The sequence below is a fragment of the Salmo trutta genome, chromosome 31 (genome assembly GCF_901001165.1).
Source record: "Salmo trutta chromosome 31, fSalTru1.1, whole genome shotgun sequence".
Taxonomy (NCBI): Eukaryota; Metazoa; Chordata; class Actinopteri; order Salmoniformes; family Salmonidae; genus Salmo; species Salmo trutta.
Window position 1 is genome coordinate 32655309 of NC_042987.1, and position 22315 is coordinate 32677623.

The 22315-nt window shown below is 42.1% G+C and overlaps 1 protein-coding gene across 1 annotated transcript in view; it reads right to left on the bottom strand.

Annotated features, from left to right (window-relative positions):
• LOC115170007 (serine/threonine-protein kinase N2) overlaps window positions 1-16286 on the bottom strand; it is a 48821-nt gene extending 32535 nt beyond the window's left edge. Inside the window, exon 1 of the mRNA XM_029726200.1 lies at window positions 15922-16286. Coding sequence (XP_029582060.1) covers window positions 15922-15942 — 21 coding nt within the window. The 5' untranslated portion in view covers window positions 15943-16286. The remainder of the gene's footprint in view (window positions 1-15921) is intronic.
• Window positions 16287-22315: the final 6029 nt, after the last annotated feature.

Below are 22315 nucleotides of genomic sequence, written 5' to 3' on the forward strand. Positions count from 1 at the left end.
GGTAAATGTTACAATTCTTCAGCCATTCCTGGACCTGTGACCAAAAACGAGCTACATATGGACAGTACCAAAATAAATGATCTAACGACTGCCTCCTCACAGCAAAATCTGCAGAGCTGAGAAGATTGTATCCCCTATATCATTATATTGGTTGCAGGAATTCTGTATAATAATTTAAATTGAAAAATGTGAAGTTTTGAATATGGTGTCGTTTTGCGTGTCAATTCATAAACCATGTGCCATGGAATCGGTACATCGAAAATCTCTTCCCAACTATTTTGCAATCTATATGGCACAGCTGTCAATGTTTTGGTCCTTAAATGAAATTGGTATATACATACACAGTATCTCACAAAAGTGAGTACAATCCGAAATGGTTCTCTAGTAAATTAGTAAGAATGTCTCACCCCATGTTCAAGAATGGCCTTTTTCCCTTAATTCAAATTACAGCTGCTCACTTTTTTTTTGCAATTTCAGTTTAATCCAGCTGAAAAGACAGAACAAATAATACAACAAATATTGTGGTTAAACTCAAATATACTAATTGATTAAAATATGGAAATGTCTGCTCTACCCAAAATTATAACTAATTGCAGCATTACCACAAAAATGGACGAGGCAAGTAGAAGGGGGAAAAAGTAAGGAACTTGTCTGTCGGCCCTGCATTAAAGGGCAAAAATGGTTAAAGAAAATTGTGGAGGAAAAAAAAATATATAAAAAAAAATATATATATATATACAGTATCTCACAAAAGTGAGTACACCCCTCACATTTTTGTAAATATTTGAATAAAATCTTTTCATGTGACAACACTGAAAAAATGACACTTTGCTACAATGTAAAGTAGTAAGTGTACAGCTTGTATAACAGTGTAAATGTGCTGTCCCCTCAAAATAACTCAACACACAGCCATTAATGTCTAAACCGCTGGCAACAAAAGTGAGTACACCCTTAAGTGAAAATATCCAAATTGGGCCCTAAGTGTCAATATTTTGTGTGGCCACCATCATTTTCCAGCACTGCCTTAACCCTCTTGGGCATGGAGTTCACGAGAGCTTCACAGGTTGCCACTGGAGTCCTCTTCCACTCCTCCATGATGACATCACGGAGCTGGTGGATGTTAGAGACCTTGCACTCCTCCACCTTCCGTTTGAGGATGCCCCACAGATGCTCAATAGGGGTTAGGTCTGGAGACATGCTTGGCCAGTCCATCACCTTTACCCTCAGCTTCTTTAGCAAGGCAGTGGTCGTCTTGGAGGTGTGTTTGGGGTCGTTATCATGTTGGAATACTGCCCTGCGGCCCAGTCTCCGAAGGGAGGGGATCATGCTCTGCTTCAGTATGTCACAGTACATGTTGGCATTCATGGTTCCCTCAATGAACTGTAGCTCCCCAGTGCCGGCAGCACTCATGCAGCCCCAGACCATGACACTCCCACCACCATGCTTGACTGTAGGCAAGACACACTTGTCTTTGTACTCCTCACCTGGTTTCCGCCACATACGCTTGACACCATCTGAACCAAATAAGTTTATCTTGGTCTCATCAGACCACAGGACATGGTTCCAGTAATCCATGTCCTTAGTCTGCTTGTCTTCAGCAAACTGTTTGCGGGCTTTCTTGTGCATCATCTTTAGAAGAGGCTTCCTTCTGGGACGACAGCCATGCAGACCAATTTCATGCAGTGTGCGGCGTATGGTCTGAGCACTGACAGGCTGACCCCCCCACCCCTTCAACCTCTGCAGCAATGCTGGCAGCACCCATACGTCTATTTCCCAAAGACAACCTCTGGATATGACGCTGAGCACGTGCACTCAACTTCTTTGGTCGACCATGGCGAGGCCTGTTCTGAGTGGAACCTGTCCTGTTAAACCGTTGTATGGTCTTGGCCACCGTGCTCCAGCTCAGTTTCAGGGTCTTGGCAATCTTCTTATAGCCCAGGCCATCTTTATGTAGAGCAACAATTCTTTTTTTTTCAGATCCTCAGAGTTCTTTGCCATGAGGTGCCATGTTGAACTTCCAGTGACCAGTCAGTATGAGGGAGTGTGAGAGCGATGACACCAAATTTAACACACCTATTCCCCATTCACACCTGAGACCTTGTAACACTGACGAGTTACATGACACCGGGGAGGGAAAATGGCTAATTGGGCGCAATTTGGACATTTTCACTTAGGGGTGTACTCACTTTTGTTGCCAGCGGTTTAGACATTAATGGCTGTGTGTTGAGTTATTTTGAGGGGACAGCACATTTACACTGTTATACAAGCTGTACACTTACTACTTTACATTGTAGCAAAGTGTCATTTCTTCAGTGTTGTCACATGAAAAGATATATTCAAATATTTACAAAAATGTGAGGGTGTACTCACTTTTGTGAGATACTGTATATATATATTTTATTTATTTTTTATTTTATTTTTTTTCCTCCACAATTTTCTTTAACCATTTTTGCCCTTTAATGCAGGGCCGACAGACAAGTTCCTTACTTTTTCCCCCTTCTACTTGCCTCGTCCATTTTTGTGGTAATGCTGCAATTAGTTATAATTTTGGGTAGAGCAGACATTTCCATATGTCTGTATTAGCTGCATGTGTGACAACTCCACCAGTCTTATTTATGATATAATTTACAAAAAGTATACCTTTTTTATTTTTTTAAATCAATTAGTATATTTGAGTTTAACCACAATATTTGTTGTATTATTTGTTCTGTCTTTTCAGCTGGATTAAACTGAAATTGCAAAAAAAAGTGAGCAGCTGTAATTTGAATTAAGGGAAAAAGGCCATTCTTGAACATGGGGTGAGACATTCTTACTAATTTACTATAGAACCATTTCGGATTTAAGTATGACTATTGTATGACTGATGCCTTCCGTGAGGGGTCTAATACTTTAATAATGTCTAACTTCCAAATTCATATTCGTTATATAAATAGGCCCTTTTAATTTTGTCTGGCTTGCCATTCCAAATAAAATTGAATATTTTTGGTTCATATAATTTAAAAAGCAGGTCACAAGGTATAGGCAAAACCAAAAGCAAATGGATAAACAGTGATATGACTAAAGAGTTAATCAGGGTGATTTTTCCACAAATAGACAGGTATTTTCCTTTCCATGGTAGCAAGAGCTTATCTATTTTTGCTAACTTTCTATTAAAATGTATTCGGGTGAGATCATTTTTCTTTCTGGATATGTACAGTGCCTTGGAAAAGTATTCACCCCCTTGGCATTTTTCATATTTTGTTGCATTACAACCTGTAATTTAAATAGATTTTTAATTGGATTTCATGTAACAGACACAAAATAGTCCAAATTGGTTTAGTGAAAAATAACTTGTTTCAAAATATTTAAAAAATAAATAAACGGAAAAGTGGTGCGTGCATATATATTCACCTCCTTTGCTATGAAGCCCCTAAAGATCTGGTGCAATCAATTACCTTCAGAAGTCACATAATTAGTTAAATAAAGTCTACCTGTTTGCAATCTAAGTGTCACATGATCTCAGTATATACACACACACACACACACACACACAGCTGTTCTGAAAGGCCCCAAAGTCTGCAACAGCAAGGGGCACCACCAAGTAAGCGGCACTATGAAGACCAAGGAGCTCTCCAAACAAAGTTATGGAGAAGTACAGATCAGGGTTGGGTTATTAAAAAATCTCTGAAACTTTGAACATCACCATTAAATCCATTATTAAAAAAATAGAATATGACACCACAACAAACCTGCCAAGAGAGGGCCGCCCACCAAAACTCACAGGCCAGGCAAGGAGGGCATTAATCAGAGAGGCAACAAAGAGACCAAAGATAACCCTGAAGGAGCTGCAAAGCTCCACAGCAGAGATTGGAATATCTGTTCATAGGACCACTTTAAGCCATACACACAAGAGTGGCCAGAAAAAAAATAAGCAAACATGTTTGGTGTTCGCCAAAAGGCATGTGGGAGACTCCCCAAACATATGGAAGAAGGTACTATGGTCAGATGAGACTAAAATTGAGGTTTTTGGCCATCATCAAAAACGCTATGTCTGGCGCAAACCCAACACCTTGCATTCCCCGAGAACACCATCCCCACAGTGAAGCAGGGTGGTGGCAGCATCATGCTGTGGGGATGTTTTCATTGGCAGGGACTGGGAAACTGGTCAGAATTGAAGGAATGATGGATGGTGCTAAATACAGGGAAATTCTTGAGGGAAACCTGTTTCAGTCTTCCAGAGATTTGAGACTGGGACGGAGATTCACCTTCTAGCAGGACAATGACCCTAAGCATACTGATAAAGCAACACTTGAGTGGTTTAAGAGGAAACATTTAAATGTCTTGGAATGGCCTCGTCAAAGCCCAGACCTCAATCCAATTAAGAATCTGTGGTATGACTTAAATATTGCTGTACACCAGCGGAGCCCATCCAACTTGAAGGAGCTGGAGCAGTTTTGCCTTGAAGAACGGGCAAAAATCCCAGTGGCTAGATGCCAAGCTTAGAGACATACCCCAAGATACTTGCAGTTGTATATGCTGCAAAAGGTGGCTCTACAAAGTATTGACTTTGGGGGCGGGGGAATAGTTATGCATGCTCAAGTTCTTTTTTTTGTGTCTTATTTCATTCACAATTAAAAAAAACACTTTGGATCTTCAAAGTGGTAGGCATGTTGTGTAAATCAAATGACACAAACCCCCCAAAAAGCCATTTTAATTCCAGGTTGTAAGGCAACAAAATAGGAATAATGCCAAGGGGGTGTATACGGAGTATGTCCACATCCCCGTCAGACCATTTTATTAGTAAACTACACAGGAATGTAAAAGTTGCATTTTTTAGTGATCCAAATTGGTTTTAATCCAGAAAGGTTAGCAAAAGTATATAGATCCTCTATGAGGCTGTGGAGGGATTCTAATTGTGGTTTTTAAAGAAAACATGAACCATCAGCGTGCAATGACAACTTTGTAATTAATCCATGAATTTCTAATCCCTTAAAATTAGATCTAACAATAACAGCTAACATTTCAATGGCAATAATAAATAAATATGCCTATAGTGGACAACCTTGTTTTACTCCTCGACAGCTTAAAACTTTGAGATGTAGCCATTATTTACTATTTTACACCTAGGGTTAGTATACATAACTTTAACCCATTTTATAAGAGATTCTCCAAAATTGAAATATTCTAGGCATTTATATATAAACTCCAGTTGTACTTTATCAAAAGCCTTTTCATAATCAGCTATGAAAACCAGGCCTGGTTTCCCCGATATTTCATAGTGTTCTATTGTTTCCAGTACTTGTCTTATATTATCTCAAAATGTATCGTCCATGTAAAAAACCTGTCTGATTAGGATGAATAATATCTGACAAAACCTTTTTAATTCTAAGCGCCAAGCATTTAGCTAGAATTTTTGCATCACAACACTGAAGTGTAGTTATATATACAAACACCACTTGGATCCTGTTTCAGTAATAATGAAATCAGACCTTGTTGCTTGTTCGAAGATCTACCGTTTATATTGGACTGGTTAAAACATGCTAATAATGGTCCTCTGAGTATATCAAAAAAAGTTTTGTATACTTCCACTGGTATGCCATCCAGCCCTGGAGTTCCCCCCAGCCATAAAGGCTTTAATTGCATCAAGAAGTTCCTCTGTAATTTGGCCTTCACATGAGTCTTTTTGTACAGATGTTAATTTTACATTATTAATAAGGAAAAATATCCATACAATTAGCTTTGGTTAGTAGAGATGGAGGAGACTGAAACGAAAACATTCTTAAAGTACTTTACTCCCTCTTCCAAAATATTGTTCGGTGAATCATGAGTGATCATTTGTAACAAGTTTCAATACATTTTTTTGGTAGCATTTCAATGTTGAAGATTGAAAAAGAATTGTGCATTTTTCCCCCATATTGTTTACTTGACATGTCGTTGTCAAGAATCAATAGGGTACTAAACAAACACTCAAACAGGTCCTGCTTCTGTTGCCTGTGTTATTTCTGTGGTGTACTGATTGGTTTCAGAACCGTCGACAGCGACCACTATCCAATGCGGGAGAAAGTGCATTTGTTATAAAATACTATTTGTTATTAGTGTTGCACCATTGTTCTTATGTAATATAACCATATACAAGTTCAGAAGAACTTCTTAGAGTGATGGACTGTGCCATCCCTACGGCCTCCACACTGGATTAGTCCACTCAGACAGGTGCAAATCAAACAGGTGTCTTGTACATATACAGTATCAGTCAAAAGTTTGGACACACCTACTCATTCAGGGGGTTTTCTTTATTTTTACTATATTGTTGAATAATAGTGAAGACATCAAAACTATGAAATAACATATGGAATCATGTTGTAACCAAAAAGGTGTTATAAAATATATTTGATTTGTTTATTTTTCAAAGTAACCACCCTTTGCCTTGACAGCTTTGCACACTCTTGACATTGTCTGAACCAGCTTCATGAGGAATGCTTTTCCAACAGTCTTGAAGGAGTTCCCACATATGCTGAGCACTTGTTGGCTGCTTTTCCTTCACTCTGCGGTCCAACTCATCCCAAACATCTCAATTGGGTTGAGGTTGGGTGATTGTGGAGGCCATGTCATCTGATGCAGCACTCCATCACTCTCCTTCTTGGTCAAATAGCCCTTACACAGCCTGGAGGTGTGTGTCGGGTCATTGTCCTGTTGAAAAACAAATGATTGTCCCACTAAACACAAACCAGATGGGATGGCGTATCGCTGCAGAATGATGTGGTAGCAATGTTGGTAAAGAGTGCCTTGAATTCTAAATAAATCACTGACAGTGTCACCAGCAAAACAGCCCCACACCTCCTCAATGCTTCACGGTGGGAACCACACATGCGGAGATCACCCATATTTACATTTTAGTCATTTAGCAGACGCTCTTATCCAGAGCGACTTACAGTAGTGAATGCATACATTTTATACATTTTCTCTGTACTGGTCCCCCGTGGGAATCGAACCCACAACCCAGGCGTTGCAAACACCATGCTCTACCAACTGAGCCACAAGGGACCTACTCTGCGTCTCACAAAGACACGGCGGTTGGAACCAAAAATCTCCAATTTGGACTAATCAGACCAAAGGACAGATTTCCACCAGTCGAATGTCAACTGCTCGTGTTTCTTGGTCCAAGAAAGTCTCATCTTATTATTGGTGTCCATTAGGAGTGGTTTCTTTGCAACAATTCGACCATGAAGGCCTGATTCACAGTTTCCTCTGAACAGTTGATGTTGAGATGAGTCTATTACTTTAACTCTGTAAAGCATTTATTTGGGCTGCAATCTGAAGTGCAGTTAACGCTAATGAACTTATCCTCTGCAGCAGAAGTAACTCTGGGACTTCCTTTCTTGTGGCGGTCCTCGTGAGAGCCAGTTTCATCATAGCACTTTATGGTTTTTGCGACTACACTTCACTGAACTTTGTCCGGATTGACTGACCTTCATGTCTTAAAGTAATGATGGACTGTCATTTCTCTTTGCTTATTTGAGTTCTTCTTGCCCTAATATGGACTTGGTAAAATCAAAATCAAATCCAATTTTATTGGTCACATACACATGGTTAACAGATGTTAATGTGAGTGCAGCGAAATGCTTGTGCAGCAATATCTAACAATTCCCCAACGAACTACCTAATACACACAAATCTAAAAGGGTTGAATGAGAATATGTACATATAAATATATGGATGAGCGATGGCCGAGCGGCATAGGAAAGGTGCAATAGATGGTATAAAATACAGGATATACATATGGTATGAGTAATGTAAGACATGTAAACATTATTAAGTAGCATTGTTTGAAGTGACATTGTTTAAAGTGACTAGTGATCCATTTATTAAATTAGCCAGTGATTGGGTCTCAATGTAGGCAGCAGCAACTCTGAGTTAGTGATTCCTGTTTAGCAGTCTGATGGCCTTGAGATAAAAGCTGTTTTTCAGTCTCTCGGTCCCAGCTTTGATGCACCTGTACTGACCTCGCCTTTTGGATGGTAGCAGTGTGAACATGCAGTGGCTCGGGTGGTTGTTGTCCTTGATGATCGTTTTAGCCTTGCTGGTGTTTTACCAAAATAGGGCAATTTTTTTTTTAACCTTTATTTAACTTGGCTTGTCAGTTAAGAAAAAATTCTTATTTTCAATGACTGCCTAGGAACAGTGGGTTAACTGCCTTGTTCAGGGGTAGAACGACAGATTTTTACCTTGTCAGCTCGGGGATTCGATCTTGCAACCTTACGGTGACAGTGGCCTTCCCTGTAGCTCAGTTGGTAGAGCATGGCGTTTGCAATGCCAGGGTTGTGGGTTCGATTCCCACGGGGGCAAGCACAGAAAAAAAATGTTAAAAAAATGTATGAAATTGTATGAAATGTATGCATTCACTACTGTAAGTCGCTCTGGATAAGAGCGTCTGCTAAATGACTAAAATGTAAAAATGTAAATGTAAGTCTAACGCTCTAACCACTAGACTACCTGCCGCTATCTTCTGTATACCACCCCTATCTTGTCACAACACAACCTATTGGCTCAAATGCATTAAGAAAGAAAGAAATTCCACAAATTAACTTTTTGCAACGCACACCTGTTAATTTAAATGCATTCCAGGTGACTACCTCATGAAGTTGGTTGAGAGACTGTCAAGAGTGTGCAAAGCTGTCATCAAGGCAAAGGGTGGCTACTTTGAAGAATCTCAAAAATACAATATATTTTGATTTGTTTAATACGTTTTTGGTTACTACATGATTCCATGTGTTACTTCATAGTTTTGATGTCTTCACTATTATTCTACAATGTAGAAAATAGTAAAAATAACTTTTGACTGGTACTGCGTGTGTGTGTGTATATATATATATATATATATATATATACACATACATACATACATACTACTCAAAAAAATAAAGGGAACACTTAAACAACACAATGTAACTCCAAGTCAATCACACTTCTGTGAAATCAAACTGTCCACTTAGGAAGCAACACTGATTGACAATAAATTTCATATGCTGTTGTGCAAATGGAATAGACAACAGGTGGAAATTATAGGCAATTAGCAAGACACCCCCAATAAAGGAGTGGTTCTGCAGGTGGGGACCACAGACCACTTCTCAGTTCCTATGCTTCCTGGCTGATGTTTTGGTCACTTTTGAATGCTGGCGGTGCTTTCACTCTAGTGGTAGCATGAGACGGAGTCTACAACCCACACAAGTGGCTCAGGTAGTGCAGCTCATCCAGGATGGCACATCAATGCGAGCTGTGGCAAGAAGGTTTGCTGTGTCTGTCAGCGTAGCGTCCAGAGCATGGAGGTGCTACCAGGAGACAGGCCAGTACATCAGGAGATATGGAGGAGGCCGTAGGAGGGCAACAACCCAGCAGCAGGACTTCTACCTCCGCCTATGTGCAAGGAGGAGCAGGAGGAGCACTGCCAGAGCCCTGCAAAATGACCTCCAGCAGGCCACAAATGTGCATGTGTCTGCTCAAACGGTCAGAAACAGACTCCATGAGGGTGGTATGAGGGCCTGACGTCGACAGGTGGGGGTTGTGCTTACAGCCCAACACCGTGCAGGACATTTGGCATTTGCCAGAGAACACCAAGATTGGCAAATTCGCCACTGGCGCCCTGTGCTCTTCACAGATGAAAGCCGGTTCACACTGAGCACATGTGACAGACGTGACAGAGTCTGGAGACGCCGTGGAGAATGTTCTGCTGCCTGCAACATCCTCCAGCATGACCGGTTTGGCGGTGGGTCAGTCATGGTGTGGGGTGGCATTTCTTTTGGAATTTCTTTGGGGGGCCGCACAGCCCTCCATGTGCTCGCCAGAGGTAGCCTGACTGCCATTCGCTACCGAGATGAGATCCTCAGATCCCTTGTGAGACCATATGCTGGTGCAGTTGGCCCTGGGTTCCTCCTAATGCAAGACAATGCTAGACCTCATGTGGCTGGAGTGTCAGCAGTTCCTGCAAGAGGAAGGCATTGATGCTATGGACTAGCCCGCCCGTTCCCCAGACCTGAATCCAATTGAGCACATCTGGGACATCATGTCTCGCTCCATCCACCAACGCCACGTTGCACCAGACTGTCCAGGAGTTGGCGGATGCTTTAGTCAAGGTCTGGGAGGAGAGCATCCGCCACCTCATCAGAAGCATGCCCAGGCGTTGTAGGGAGGTCATACAGGCACGTGGAGGCCACACACACTACTGAGCCTCATTTTGACTTGTTTTAAGGACATTACATCAAAGTTGGATCAGCCTGTAGTGTGGTTTTCCACTTTCATTTTGAGTGTGACTCCAAATCCAGACCTCCATGGGTTGATAAATTGGATTTCCATTGATTATTTTTGTGTGATTTTGTTGTCAGCACATTCAACTATGTAAAGAAAAAAGTATTTAATAAGATTATTTCATTCATTCAGATCTAGGATGTTTTATTTTAGTGTTCCCTTTATTTTTTTGAGCAGTGTATATATTGACTACAGCTCGACTAAAGAAATCTCGTTCGACCAACAGCCTATTGACCAAACAATCGACCAGTCAATTAAATGGGGTCAGGCCTAAGGAAATGTCATGGAGAACGCTATATAAAAGGATCTGGAGGACAAAAAGGTTATACCACATTTGGCGAAGCACCAGATAAAGACCCTTTGTATCATGATCATCCTTTATGCAGGCTAGTTAGCAAGACATTGCTAACAAATGATTAAAGCATCTATAAAGCGTTCAGGAATACATTAAAGGATCCGCCCCTTTTTTCCCAATTTTCTCCTAAAATGACATACCCAAATCTAACCGCCTGTAGCTCAGGACCTGAAGCAAGGATATGCATATTCATGGTACCATTTGAAAGGAAACACCTTGAAGTTTGTGGAAATGTGAAATGAATGTAGGAGAATATAACACATTAGATCTGGTAAAAAAATAATGCAAAGAAAAAAAACATTCGTTTTTTTGTATTTTTTTGTACCATCATCTTTGAAATGCAAGAGAAAGGCCATAATGTATTATTCCAGCCTAGGCTCAATTTAGATTTTGGCCACTAGATGGCAGCAGTGTATGTGCAAAGTTTTAGACTCATCCAAGGACCCATTGTATTTCTGTTCAAAATGTTATATCAAGACTGCCCAAATGGTTTATTAATAACTTCTCAAGTTCAAAACTGTGCGCTCTCCTCAAACAGCAGCATAGTATTCTTCCACTGTAATAGGTACTGTAAATTGAACAATGCAGTTAGATTAACAAGAATTTAAGCTTTCTGCCAATATCAGATGTCTATGTCCTGGGAAATGTTCTTGTTACTTACAACCTCATGCTAATCGCATTAGGCTACGTTAGCTCAACCGTCCTGTGGGGGACCCATCAATCCTGTAGAGGTTTAATGCTTTATAAAGTTTTTATAAAAAGTTGTAGTTTGTATACAGTGGGACACATTTAATTGTGCCAGCCTGTAGCAGAGGCGCAACAGGAAGAAACGCCGAGCAGGTAAACACCAAAGCCTGTCAGGCGTATAAATAGCAGGTAACAGCAGGTAAACACAAAAGCCTGTCAGGCGTACAAATAGCAGGTAAACACCAAAGCCTGTCAGGTGTATAAATAGCAGGTAGCAGCAGGTTAACACCAAAGCCTGTTAGGCCTACAAATATCTCTGTAAACGATACTTTAAACTATAACTTAAGACAATTTTTGGTATTTGTATCATGCCACACTTTTTAACACACTTTTCTTTTCAAAAACTTTAGGGAAAATAGAACGAGCCTACAATTGACAATTTCATTCCATTTCACTCGGGATGACCCCATTGCTAGAACTTGTGTATAATATTTGTTTCAAATTGTAGCCGAAAATAACAGTTAAGCTCCCCCTGACATAGTGAAACCATTAAACGCTTACGGCACTTGAACTGAGCTTAGCCTACTGCTCCATTCATAGACAAGGCACAATGAGCCCACAACACCAGAACATGTTACGCCTGCACTCAGCCCATGTTGCACTCAGCCCCTCGTTGCACTCAGCCCCATGTTGCACTCAGCCCCATGTTGCACTCAGCCCATGTTGCACTCAGCCCCATGTTGCACTCAGCCGCATGTTGCACTCAGCCCCATGTTGCACTCAGCCCCATGTTGCACTCAGCCCCATGTTGCCCCTCGTTGCACTCAGCCCCATGTTGCACTCAGCCCCATGTTGCACTCAGCCCCTTGTTGCCCCTCGTTGCACTCAGCCCCTTGTTGCCCCTCGTTGCACTCAGCCCCATGTTTCACTCAGCCCCATGTTGCCCCTCGTTGCACTCAGCCCCATGTTGCCCCTCGTTGCACTCAGCCCCATGTTGCACTCAGCCCCATGTTGCACTCAGCCCCATGTTGCCCCTCGTTGCACTCAGCCCCTCGTTGCACTCAGCCCCTCGTTGCACTCAGCCCACACCGTAACGTAATCCACACATGGGTGTTTTACAATTCCTACAGTGGCTACTGGCTACACAAATCTATGTTCCTTACCATCACATCATCAATTTCCATCAACCTCGTCTCCATTGCATCTGCTACAGATGCCCGTCCACGTATGTTTTTAAGTTCTGCTTTGTTCTTCCTCTCACAACACAAACAAAAGTTCTCCCTTTTTCTAAAAACAGAGTTTGGCCTAAACCGTCTGAGGAAGGGGCAGCCAAATCCTGTTTAGCCTCTCGCTCTGGGAGGTCACATGAGACGAGAAAGGGACCTAATCTCACTCCGGGGAGCGAGTGGAGTCTTAAAAATAAACTTTGGTTAAAAAAAAAAACGCCAGAGTTCCAATGGCCTCCCCTGTGGAGTGACGTGTATGGGACTAACAGGAGGATCCGTTGTGTACAGCTACATGTACATTAATACTTCTAAGGATGAGATTGGGAGCCTCGGAAAGAGTTTTTAACTTAAAAACATTTTTTGCCTTGTTGGTTTCCCAACACTGTATACATATTTTAGTATAGTTAATTAATCAGTACTTGGCCAATTAAATAATCTAATCCACTACTTCGGTGAAGCAAGCAAGCGCCACGTTTCAACATACTGAGCCAACAGAATAACATACGGCGCTTTGGAGCTGTTGTATTTGAGTCAAAGCAGCCTACGTTTATTTCTCCCTAACTGCTATACTCTTATTGACACCTAGGCTTAGTGTGTATTTGAGATTAGACTGCACGGTGGTTCCCTGTTCTGGGTGACTAGTGGCTAAACCTTTACAGAGGAAGTATGTGTCGGCCTATTAGGCCTGCGTCTCAGTCCAGAGGGAGAGAGGCTCCGCCTCCCTGTATGACTCACAGGTAAAATGGAGGTCACAACTGCTGGAAGAGGTAAAAAGACAGCTCAACCCAATTGGTTTCTGTGTTTGACTACCAGCCTGAAGACGATGCAAAGCCATGGACCACCCTTATTTTCCACTCTAAGCAACAACATAGCTATGAAAATCTAACTGACTGAGGAGAACATTGAACTTGGACAGGCTTGCATATAAGTTTGAATCAACGCAAATGATAAAAGGTTGTGTCCTTATTCCTTAACTTAGTTTTATCTATTTCTCATGCACCTACAAGAATCCAACCAAAGCAAATATTAGGGCTTGAACTTCCACTGTAAGCAGGCTAAATAGCCTTAAACTCAAACGCCAACTAAAGCTCAATTCCAGGGACAATGGAAAAGTCGGACAGGCGAACATTAACTTATGCTAAAAGACTATTTAGGTTTACGGTAGAGCGCAATAGTACCTGCTTTTTTTAAAGCCCAACTTAAACAACAATTGAACCTAAACATCACCAATTCCTACCCCAAACCGGATTTATTACATTTGGTTAAGTAGCTGCATTTATACCAGAAATGGCACATAAGCGTGAACACAATCCCCTCCAAGCCAGACAAATGCATTTAAAAGACTGCAACGCTTGTACATTACATAGATGACAGGTGTACACCAAACAAAAATATAAAAGCAACATGTAAAGTGTTGTTCCCATGTTTCATGAGCTGAAATAAAAGATCCCAGAAATGTTCCACATGCACAAAAAGCTTATTTCTCTCAATTTGTGCAGAAATGTGTTTACATCCCTGTTAGTGAGCATGACAAGTGTGGCAAATCAAGAAGCTGATTAAACAGTGTGATCACTACACAGGTGTACCTTGTGTTCAGGACAATATAAGGACACTCTAAAATGTGAATTTTTTTCACACAACACAATGCCACAGATGTCTCAAATTGAGGGAGTGTGCAGTTGGTATGCTGACTGCAGAAATGTCCACCAGAGCGGTTGCCTGAGAATTTAATGTTAATTTCTCTACCATAAGCATTTTAGAGAATTTGGCAGCACATCCAACTGGCCTTTCAACAGCAGGCCACATGTAACCATGCAAGCCCAGGAACTCAACATCCGGCTTCTTCACCTGCGGGATCGTCTGAGGTGGCGGGGGTAGGTGGTAAGCAGTATTCTGTCTAAGAAAAACTAATTCTGATTGGCTGAACCTGGCTCCCAAGTGGATGGGCCTATGCCCTCCCAGGCACACCCATTGCTGTGCCACTGCCCAGTCATGTCAAATCCATAGATTAGGGCCTAATGAATTTATTTAAATTGACTGATTTCCTTTTATGAACTAACTCATGAAATGTTTTGAAATTGTTGCATTTATATTTTTGTTCAGTATAATTACAGCCCTGGTCAGTTTAACTGGAAGTGCCACTCTTACACTGTTCCTAGGTATCACTGTGATGTATGTTTTGCCTGTTTTTCTTGGTAGGGTTACAACACAAGACAAACTACTGATGACCTAAAGGTTATGGGCAATAACACCACTTCGTCACTCCTATACATGCACTAGTCCTTTGTCTAGTCGTCAACAGCAACATAATCAATTTGACAAATACCAGATATAGTCTTCCACTCACTGTCCAAACAATCTCAGCGATCACCCAACAAACACAAGAGTCTTGTGAAACGATGTTTGCAAAAAGACAAGTCTGAATTCATGAGGGAGGCTGAACGGGTACAAATAAGGTTCCAAAGAGTGACCTACCTCTAATCTAATCACTGAAACTGCAAACAAAGGCAATATGTTCACAGGTTAGTGTCCTCGAATGCAGAAGTTTGAGGGGGAAAAATGTAGCTACATGTTCCGCAGGATACAAAGTTATGGTCAGATCACATCATTATGCGTCCACGCTACATTGTTGTTCGATAGACTTTTTTTCTCTCCCCAATATAAAAATTGCCAGATTTGACAGCTGACGTCACCCCAGAGTCAGCAGTGACCACAAACTTTTTTTCGGAGTAATTTGTTGCGGTTGAGATTATGATGTGAAGTTTCAAAGTGTTGTAATATCATTACAGTTACCAGTTTAAAATTCAAACATGTATCAGGGAATGCTCAACCTTTTGGAATTGAAAATTATACTTGCATGTCTTGGAACATTATTTTCAACTCACTTAGTACAAGTATTGTAGCCTAGTAACACATGTTTTTCTTTTAATAGACACCTTTGGGTTTTAACACGCGCCCACTTGACTGGGTCACTGTTTACAAAGGACCTTAAAATGGAAAATGTTTTTCCATGCGTTCGAAACTACGCTATTTTTCTTCCAAAACGCTCAACATTTTACTATCATGGTCGATATTCAATTGATTTCATGTCATTAAAATAATATACAACAGATTAATTCAGTAGTTCAGCTGGTGGGAGCTCAAGTACAAAATTACACAAAACCTTTGATATTTTGATAATTGTTTTCCAGGCCTCAATCTATAATTCCCAGACAATCCTTCGGAAGAGGGGGACAAAATCCCTAAGAAATGTATTAACATCAAAAGATTTGAATCCACTGCAAATGGTATATAGAATAATGTTATTTACCAACTTGGAAAGCGCACTTTACAACAACTTTACGCATTTATTGCAACAGTTGTCAACTTTCATACCTGCACGGAATCGGCGGCCATCTTGGCTTTTGACTTTGAATCAAACTGTACGGAGACAGGGGAGGTGGAACTCCAAAAACAGCCTTGTTTTAAGTTTCCCTCTCGTGCGTCAAAAATAACCTATTCGGTGACCAAACCATAGGTCATATTGGAAATACTTGACTTTCCATGGCTTTCCTTGAGTCCTTGCGTCTTTTTTCGCTGAGGGAAGAAAAGTTGTGCTGTAGTCCACATATATGAAGCAGCAACATAAATAAATGTCCCACTGCTTTCACTTTGGGAGCGAGAGGCTGTGGTTTGTGTGGAAACACATCAGCGTCCGCCCATAGGAGCTATGCACCAACTCAACCCAGAGTCCATTCTCTCAGCCAGATTCTATTCACACTCTCCCACGTGATCAGAAACTTCTCACACTCTCCTGTAAGAAATCATGTTTGCACAATATAATAGCGTGTGACAATTCTAGATGTGCACTAAAATGATGAAGATTATGAGCTGGATACTACTTGTTCCAGGTTATCCTATAGTTGAAACTTAGTGGTGTAAATTATTTAAATAAAAACACTTTAAAGTACTTCTTAAGTATTTTTTGGGGTGTATCTGTACTTTACTATTTAGATTTTTGACTACTTTTACTCCACTACATTAGTAAAGAAAATTATGTACTTTTTACTCTGACACCCAAAATTACTCGTTATATTTTGAATGCTTAGCAGGTCTGGGAAATTGTCTAATTCACGCACTTATCAAGAGAACATCCCTGGTCATCCCTTCTGCCTCTGATCTGACACTCACTAAACACAAATTCTTTGTTTCTAAATTATGTCTGACTGTTGAAGTGTGCCCCTGGCTATAAGTACATTTTAAAAAATCAAGAAATCTGAGTTGATTTATACTTTTACTGTTATATTTTAGCTATTACATTTACTTTTGATACTTAAGTATATTTAAAACCAATTACTTTTAGACTTTTACTCAAGTAGTATTTTACTGGGTGACTTTCACTTTTACTTGAGTAACTTTCTATTAATTAAGGTATCTATACTTTTACTCAGGTAGTATTTTACTTTAATCAAGTATGACAATTGGGTCATAGAGGTTTCACCTCTGATTGACATCATCTTCATCATCATCATCATTCATCATAATAGGATGCCTAAACAAATTAAAAAATATATTTTAAAAAAGTGGCAGTAGTATAGTATATAGGGGTAGCCTAATACACTGTAGTACCACAGTAGTAGCAGTTACAGAGAATGACTCTCTCGATTGTCTTCAGAAACTTTGCAGATTCGGTTACAATCTAAAATAGCTGTTAACCGACTGCACTACATACCAATGGCACCGTGAGCAGGCAGGCCTTCTACAGAAATAGCTGCAACAAGACAGAAAGAAGCAAGTCCATGTGTAAGCTCAAGAAGAGGGAACGAAGAGGGCACGAAGAGTCGTGAAGTGGGCACGACAAAACCTTTACCCACTCAGGACACTGAAAAGATTTGGCATGGGTCCCCAGATCCTCAAAAAGTTATTCAGCTGCACCATCGAGAGCATCCTGACCGGTTGCATCACCGCCTGGTATGGCAACTGCTCGGCATCTGACCGTAAGGCGCTACAGAGGGTAGTGCGTACAGCACAGTACATCACTGAGGCCAAGCTTCCTGCCATCCAGGACCTATATAATAAACGGTGTCAGAGGAAAGCCCATAAAATTGTCAGAGACTCCAGTCAACCAAGTCATAGACTGTTTTCTCTGCTACCGCACGGCAAGCGGTACCAGAGCACCAAGTCTAGGACCAAAAGGCTCCTTAACAGCTTCTACCCCCAAGCCATAAGACTGCTGAACAATTAATAAAATGGCCACCGGACTATTACATTGACCCCCCCCTCCATTTGTTTAGTACACCTCTGCTACTCGCTGTTCATTATCTATGCATAGTCACGTCACCCCTACCTACATGTAGAAATTACCTCAACTAACCTTTACCCCCGCACATTGAAAAGTTGAAGTTACATCAGACCTCTCTCACTGTAGACTAGAGCCTTCATTACAGGTCCTGGATCAATTTGGTCATTTCATAGATGACCAGAGAGAGCACACTTTCATCTCATGAAGCAGGCCCCAGATCAGTCTGGGAAGTAGCACAAAGGGAGAAAGCATAATGGCACTCAACAGGGGTGTTTCCATTCTGCTGGTTCTTTTGAAAAACGTTTCTTAAACTGAAGCAAGCGGAACAAGTCGGGGAGGGATTTACCTGAATTTGTCCAAGAGAAACTCCAAACAGTTGCAAAACGTTCCATTGTGAAACAGAATTGTTGGAATGAATACACCCCAGGGCATTACCTGTTGAGACAGTTATGGGGAAAAACAGACAAGTAACTCTTAGAAATAAAGATGCTATCTAGAACCCTAAAGGTTCCAGGCAGAACCTTTCCACCCTACGAAGAACCCTCAAAGAACCTTTTACAAAAGAATAAGGGGTTCTACAAGAATTCCATCAGGACTAATTGTGGCTTGGACAGAGGGTAGGGAAACCCTTTTTTATTGTGTCACATGGGCAAATCCAGGAATCTGTTGTAGGCTACCTAACAATGGGATTACTGGGAGATTGGTTCAGTAACTGATGACTAGCATAAGATTACCTGGGCCTGGCTGGGTAGAGTTTATTGGAACCCTGGGCCTGGCTGGGTAGAGTTTATTGGAACCCTGGGCCTGGCTGGGTAGAGTTTATTGGAACCCTGGGCCAGGCTGGGTAGAGTTTATTGGAACCCTGGGCCTGGCTGGGTAGAGTTTATTGGAACCCTGGGCCTGGCTGGGTAGAGTTTATTGGAACCCTGGGCCTGGCTGGGTAGAGTTTATTGGAACCCTGGGCCTGGCTGGGTAGAGTTTATTGGAACCCTGGGCCAGGCTGGGTAGAGTTTATTGGAACCCTGGGCCTGGCTGGGTAGAGCTTATTGGAACCCTGGGCCTGGCTGGGTAGAGTTTATTGGAACCCTGGGCCTGGCTGGGTAGAGTTTATTGGAACCCTGGGCCTGGCTGGGTAGAGTTTATTGGAACCCTGGGCCTGGCTGGGTAGAGTTTATTGGAACCCTGGGCCTGGCTGGGTAGAGTTTATTGGAACCCTGGGCCTGGCTGGGTAGAGTTTATTGGAACCCTGGGCCTGGCTGGGTAGAGTTTATTGGAACCCTGGGCCTGGCTGGGTAGAGTTTATTGGAACCCTGGGCCTGGCTGGGTAGAGTTTATTGGAACCCTGGGCCTGGCTGGGTAGAGTTTATTGGAACCCTGGGCCAGGCTGGGTAGAGTTTATTGGAACCCTGGGCCTGGCTGGGTAGAGTTTATTGGAACCCTGGGCAAGGCTGGGTAGAGTTTATTGGAACCCTGGGCAAGGCTGGGTAGAGTTTATTGGGACCCTGGGCCTGGCTGGGTAGAGTTTATTGGAACCCTGGGCCTGGCTGGGTAGAGTTTATTGGAACCCTGGGCCTGGCTGGGTAGAGTTTATTGGAACCCTGGGCCTGGCTGGGTAGAGTTTATTGGAACCCTGGGCCTGGCTGGGTAGAGTTTATTGGAACCCTGGGCCTGGCTGGGTAGAGTTTATTGGAACCCTGGGCCTGGCTGGGTAGAGTTTATTGGAACCCTGGGCCTGGCTGGGTAGAGTTTATTGGAACCCTGGGCCTGGCTGGGTAGAGTTTATTGGAACCCTGGGCCAGGTTGGGTAGAGTTTATTGGAACCCTGGGCCTGGCTGGGTAGAGTTTATTGGAACCCTGGGCCAGGTTGGGTAGAGTTTATTGGAACCCTGGGCCTGGCTGGGTAGAGTTTATTGGAACCCTGGGCCTGGCTGGGTAGAGTTTATTGGAACCCTGGGCCTGGCTGGGTAGAGTTTATTGGAACCCTGGGCCTGGCTGGGTAGAGTTTATTGGAACCCTGGGCCAGGCTGGGTAGAGTTTATTGGAACCCTGGGCCTGGCTGGGTAGAGTTTATTGGAACCCTGGGCCTGGCTGGGTAGAGTTTATTGGAACCCTGGGCCTGGCTGGGTAGAGTTTATTGGAACCCTGAGCCTGGCTGAGTAGAGTTTATTGGAACCCTGGGCCTGGCTGAGTAGAGTTTATTGGAACCCTGGGCCTGGCTGGGTAGAGTTTATTGGAACCCTGGGCCTGGCTGGGTAGAGTTTATTGGAACCCTGGGCCTGGCTGGGTAGAGTTTATTGGAACCCTGGGCCTGGCTGGGTAGAGTTTATTGGAACCCTGGGCCTGGCTGGGTAGAGTTTATTGGAACCCTGGGCCAGGTTGGGTAGAGTTTATTGGAACCCTGGGCCTGGCTGGGTAGAGTTTATTGGAACCCTGGGCCTGGCTGGGTAGAGCTTATTGGAACCCTGGGCCTGGCTGGGTAGAGTTTATTGGAACCCTGGGCCAGGTTGGGTAGAGTTTAGTGGCACACTGCTACGACCATTGAAACATTATTTATTATATGGCTTCAACAGTGTGTACCAGCAGCCCTGGGTTGGTGCCATTATGTTCCCTAGTTTGGAAACCCCTGTGTCTCGATTATGGATTTGAACCATGGATTGCATTTTATTTTATTTATTTTTACATATTTGGACATATAGATATTTGATCTCCATTGCAACACTATTGACAGATAAAGGTAACCTAATTTAACAAATAACAACACTGAACAATTATATTTGCAATCATCTATTCAACAAAAATCAACAGAAATGCAATTTCCTTGTGCAGAAAAAGATAAGTACACCCCTAGCATGAAATATCGTCATGTAGGCGTTTCTTGTAACTGTCTATCAGTCTCTTCCTTTGACTGGGAGGAATTTTTGGTCACTGTTCCTTACAGAATTGCTTCAACTGTGATGTTTGAGGGATGTATTGCATGTACAGACCGCTTCTAGTCCCCCCACAGCATTTCAATAGGATTGAGATCTGGGCTTTGATTCGGCCATTCCATAACCCTCCATTTCTTATTTTTGAGCCATTCAATTAAGGATTTGCTGGAGTGTTTTGGATCAATTGTCCTATTGCAAGATCCATTTTCAGTTCAGCTTCAGCCTTTTGACAGATGGCCTCACATTCTCCTCAAGTATTCTCTGGTCCAATGCGAATTGATGGGTGACTCAATGATGGCAAGTTGGCCAGGCCCTGAAGCAGCAAAGCAGCCTTAAACCATAATGCCCGCTCCACCATGCTTTACGGTTGGTATAAGGTTCTTCTGTTCAAAGGCAGTGTTTTGTTTTCGCCAAACATGACATCTGGCATTGCGCCCAAACAACTCCACCGTTGACTTGTCTGTCCAGAGCACATTGTTCCAGTAGTCTTGTTCTTCACCCAGGTGTGGTCTGGTAAACTTCAGTCATCCATTTTATATCATTTTTTTGAAAGCAGAGGCTTCTTCCTTCCTGACCTCCCATGTAGGCCAAGTTTGTGCAGTCTCTTTCTGACAGTTGACTCATGCACTTAGACATTGATTGTTGCAAGATGCCAGTAGATCCCTTGATGTTGCCCTGGGGTTCTTAGACTTCTTTGAGCATCTTTCAGTCGGCTCTTGGGCTGAATTTGGTGGGACGGCCTGTCCTAGATAGATTGCCAGTGGTCTGGAATTTTCTCCATTTGTAGATGATCTGTCGGACAGTGGAATGATTGACTTCAAATTGCTTGGAACAGGCTTTGTAACTCCTCCCAGACTCTAGTCATCAACAATCTTTCTTCGGAGGGCCTCAGAGAGCTCTTTTGATCTTGGCCTATTTATTTAATTAGGCAAGTCTATCACACACCTGTATGGTTAAGACCAAAACAGACCACGTTTCTGATCTTTATGTCCCCTCCAAGTTACTCTGATGGGGTTCTAATCATTTGCACCTGTTTTGGTGCACCAGATTCTAATTTTAGCCATTTGATGGGATGATACAGGTAGGGGTGTACTAACATTTTCCACACAAGGAAAATTGGATTTCTGTTTATTTTAATTTCATAAATGATTGCAAAGTGTTATTTGTCACTGTTAAATGTTCATTTAGGTTACCTCCATTTGTCAATAGTTTGAAATTAACATATGTCCAAATATATCAAAGACATACTTTTTCACAGCACTGTACATACACAATTGCATGCATACCTAATAACACTATTGGCAGTTGCCAGTGATGGTATAGGGAGGGTTGGATCTGGTCTACACTGACAATACAAGCGTTGCAGTGGTGCAGTCATATGACCTCAACCTATGGAACAAAGATTTGAGGCTAAAGATATTTTGAGTAGCTGTTTTTTTTGTTTTTTTGTAAGGGGAAGCACCTAGCCTGATTCATCTCTTTTAACTCACAGTATCCAAGTGTTAATTTGCTGTTTCCATCACACACACACACCACATCACCATGGACTGGATAATGTCTC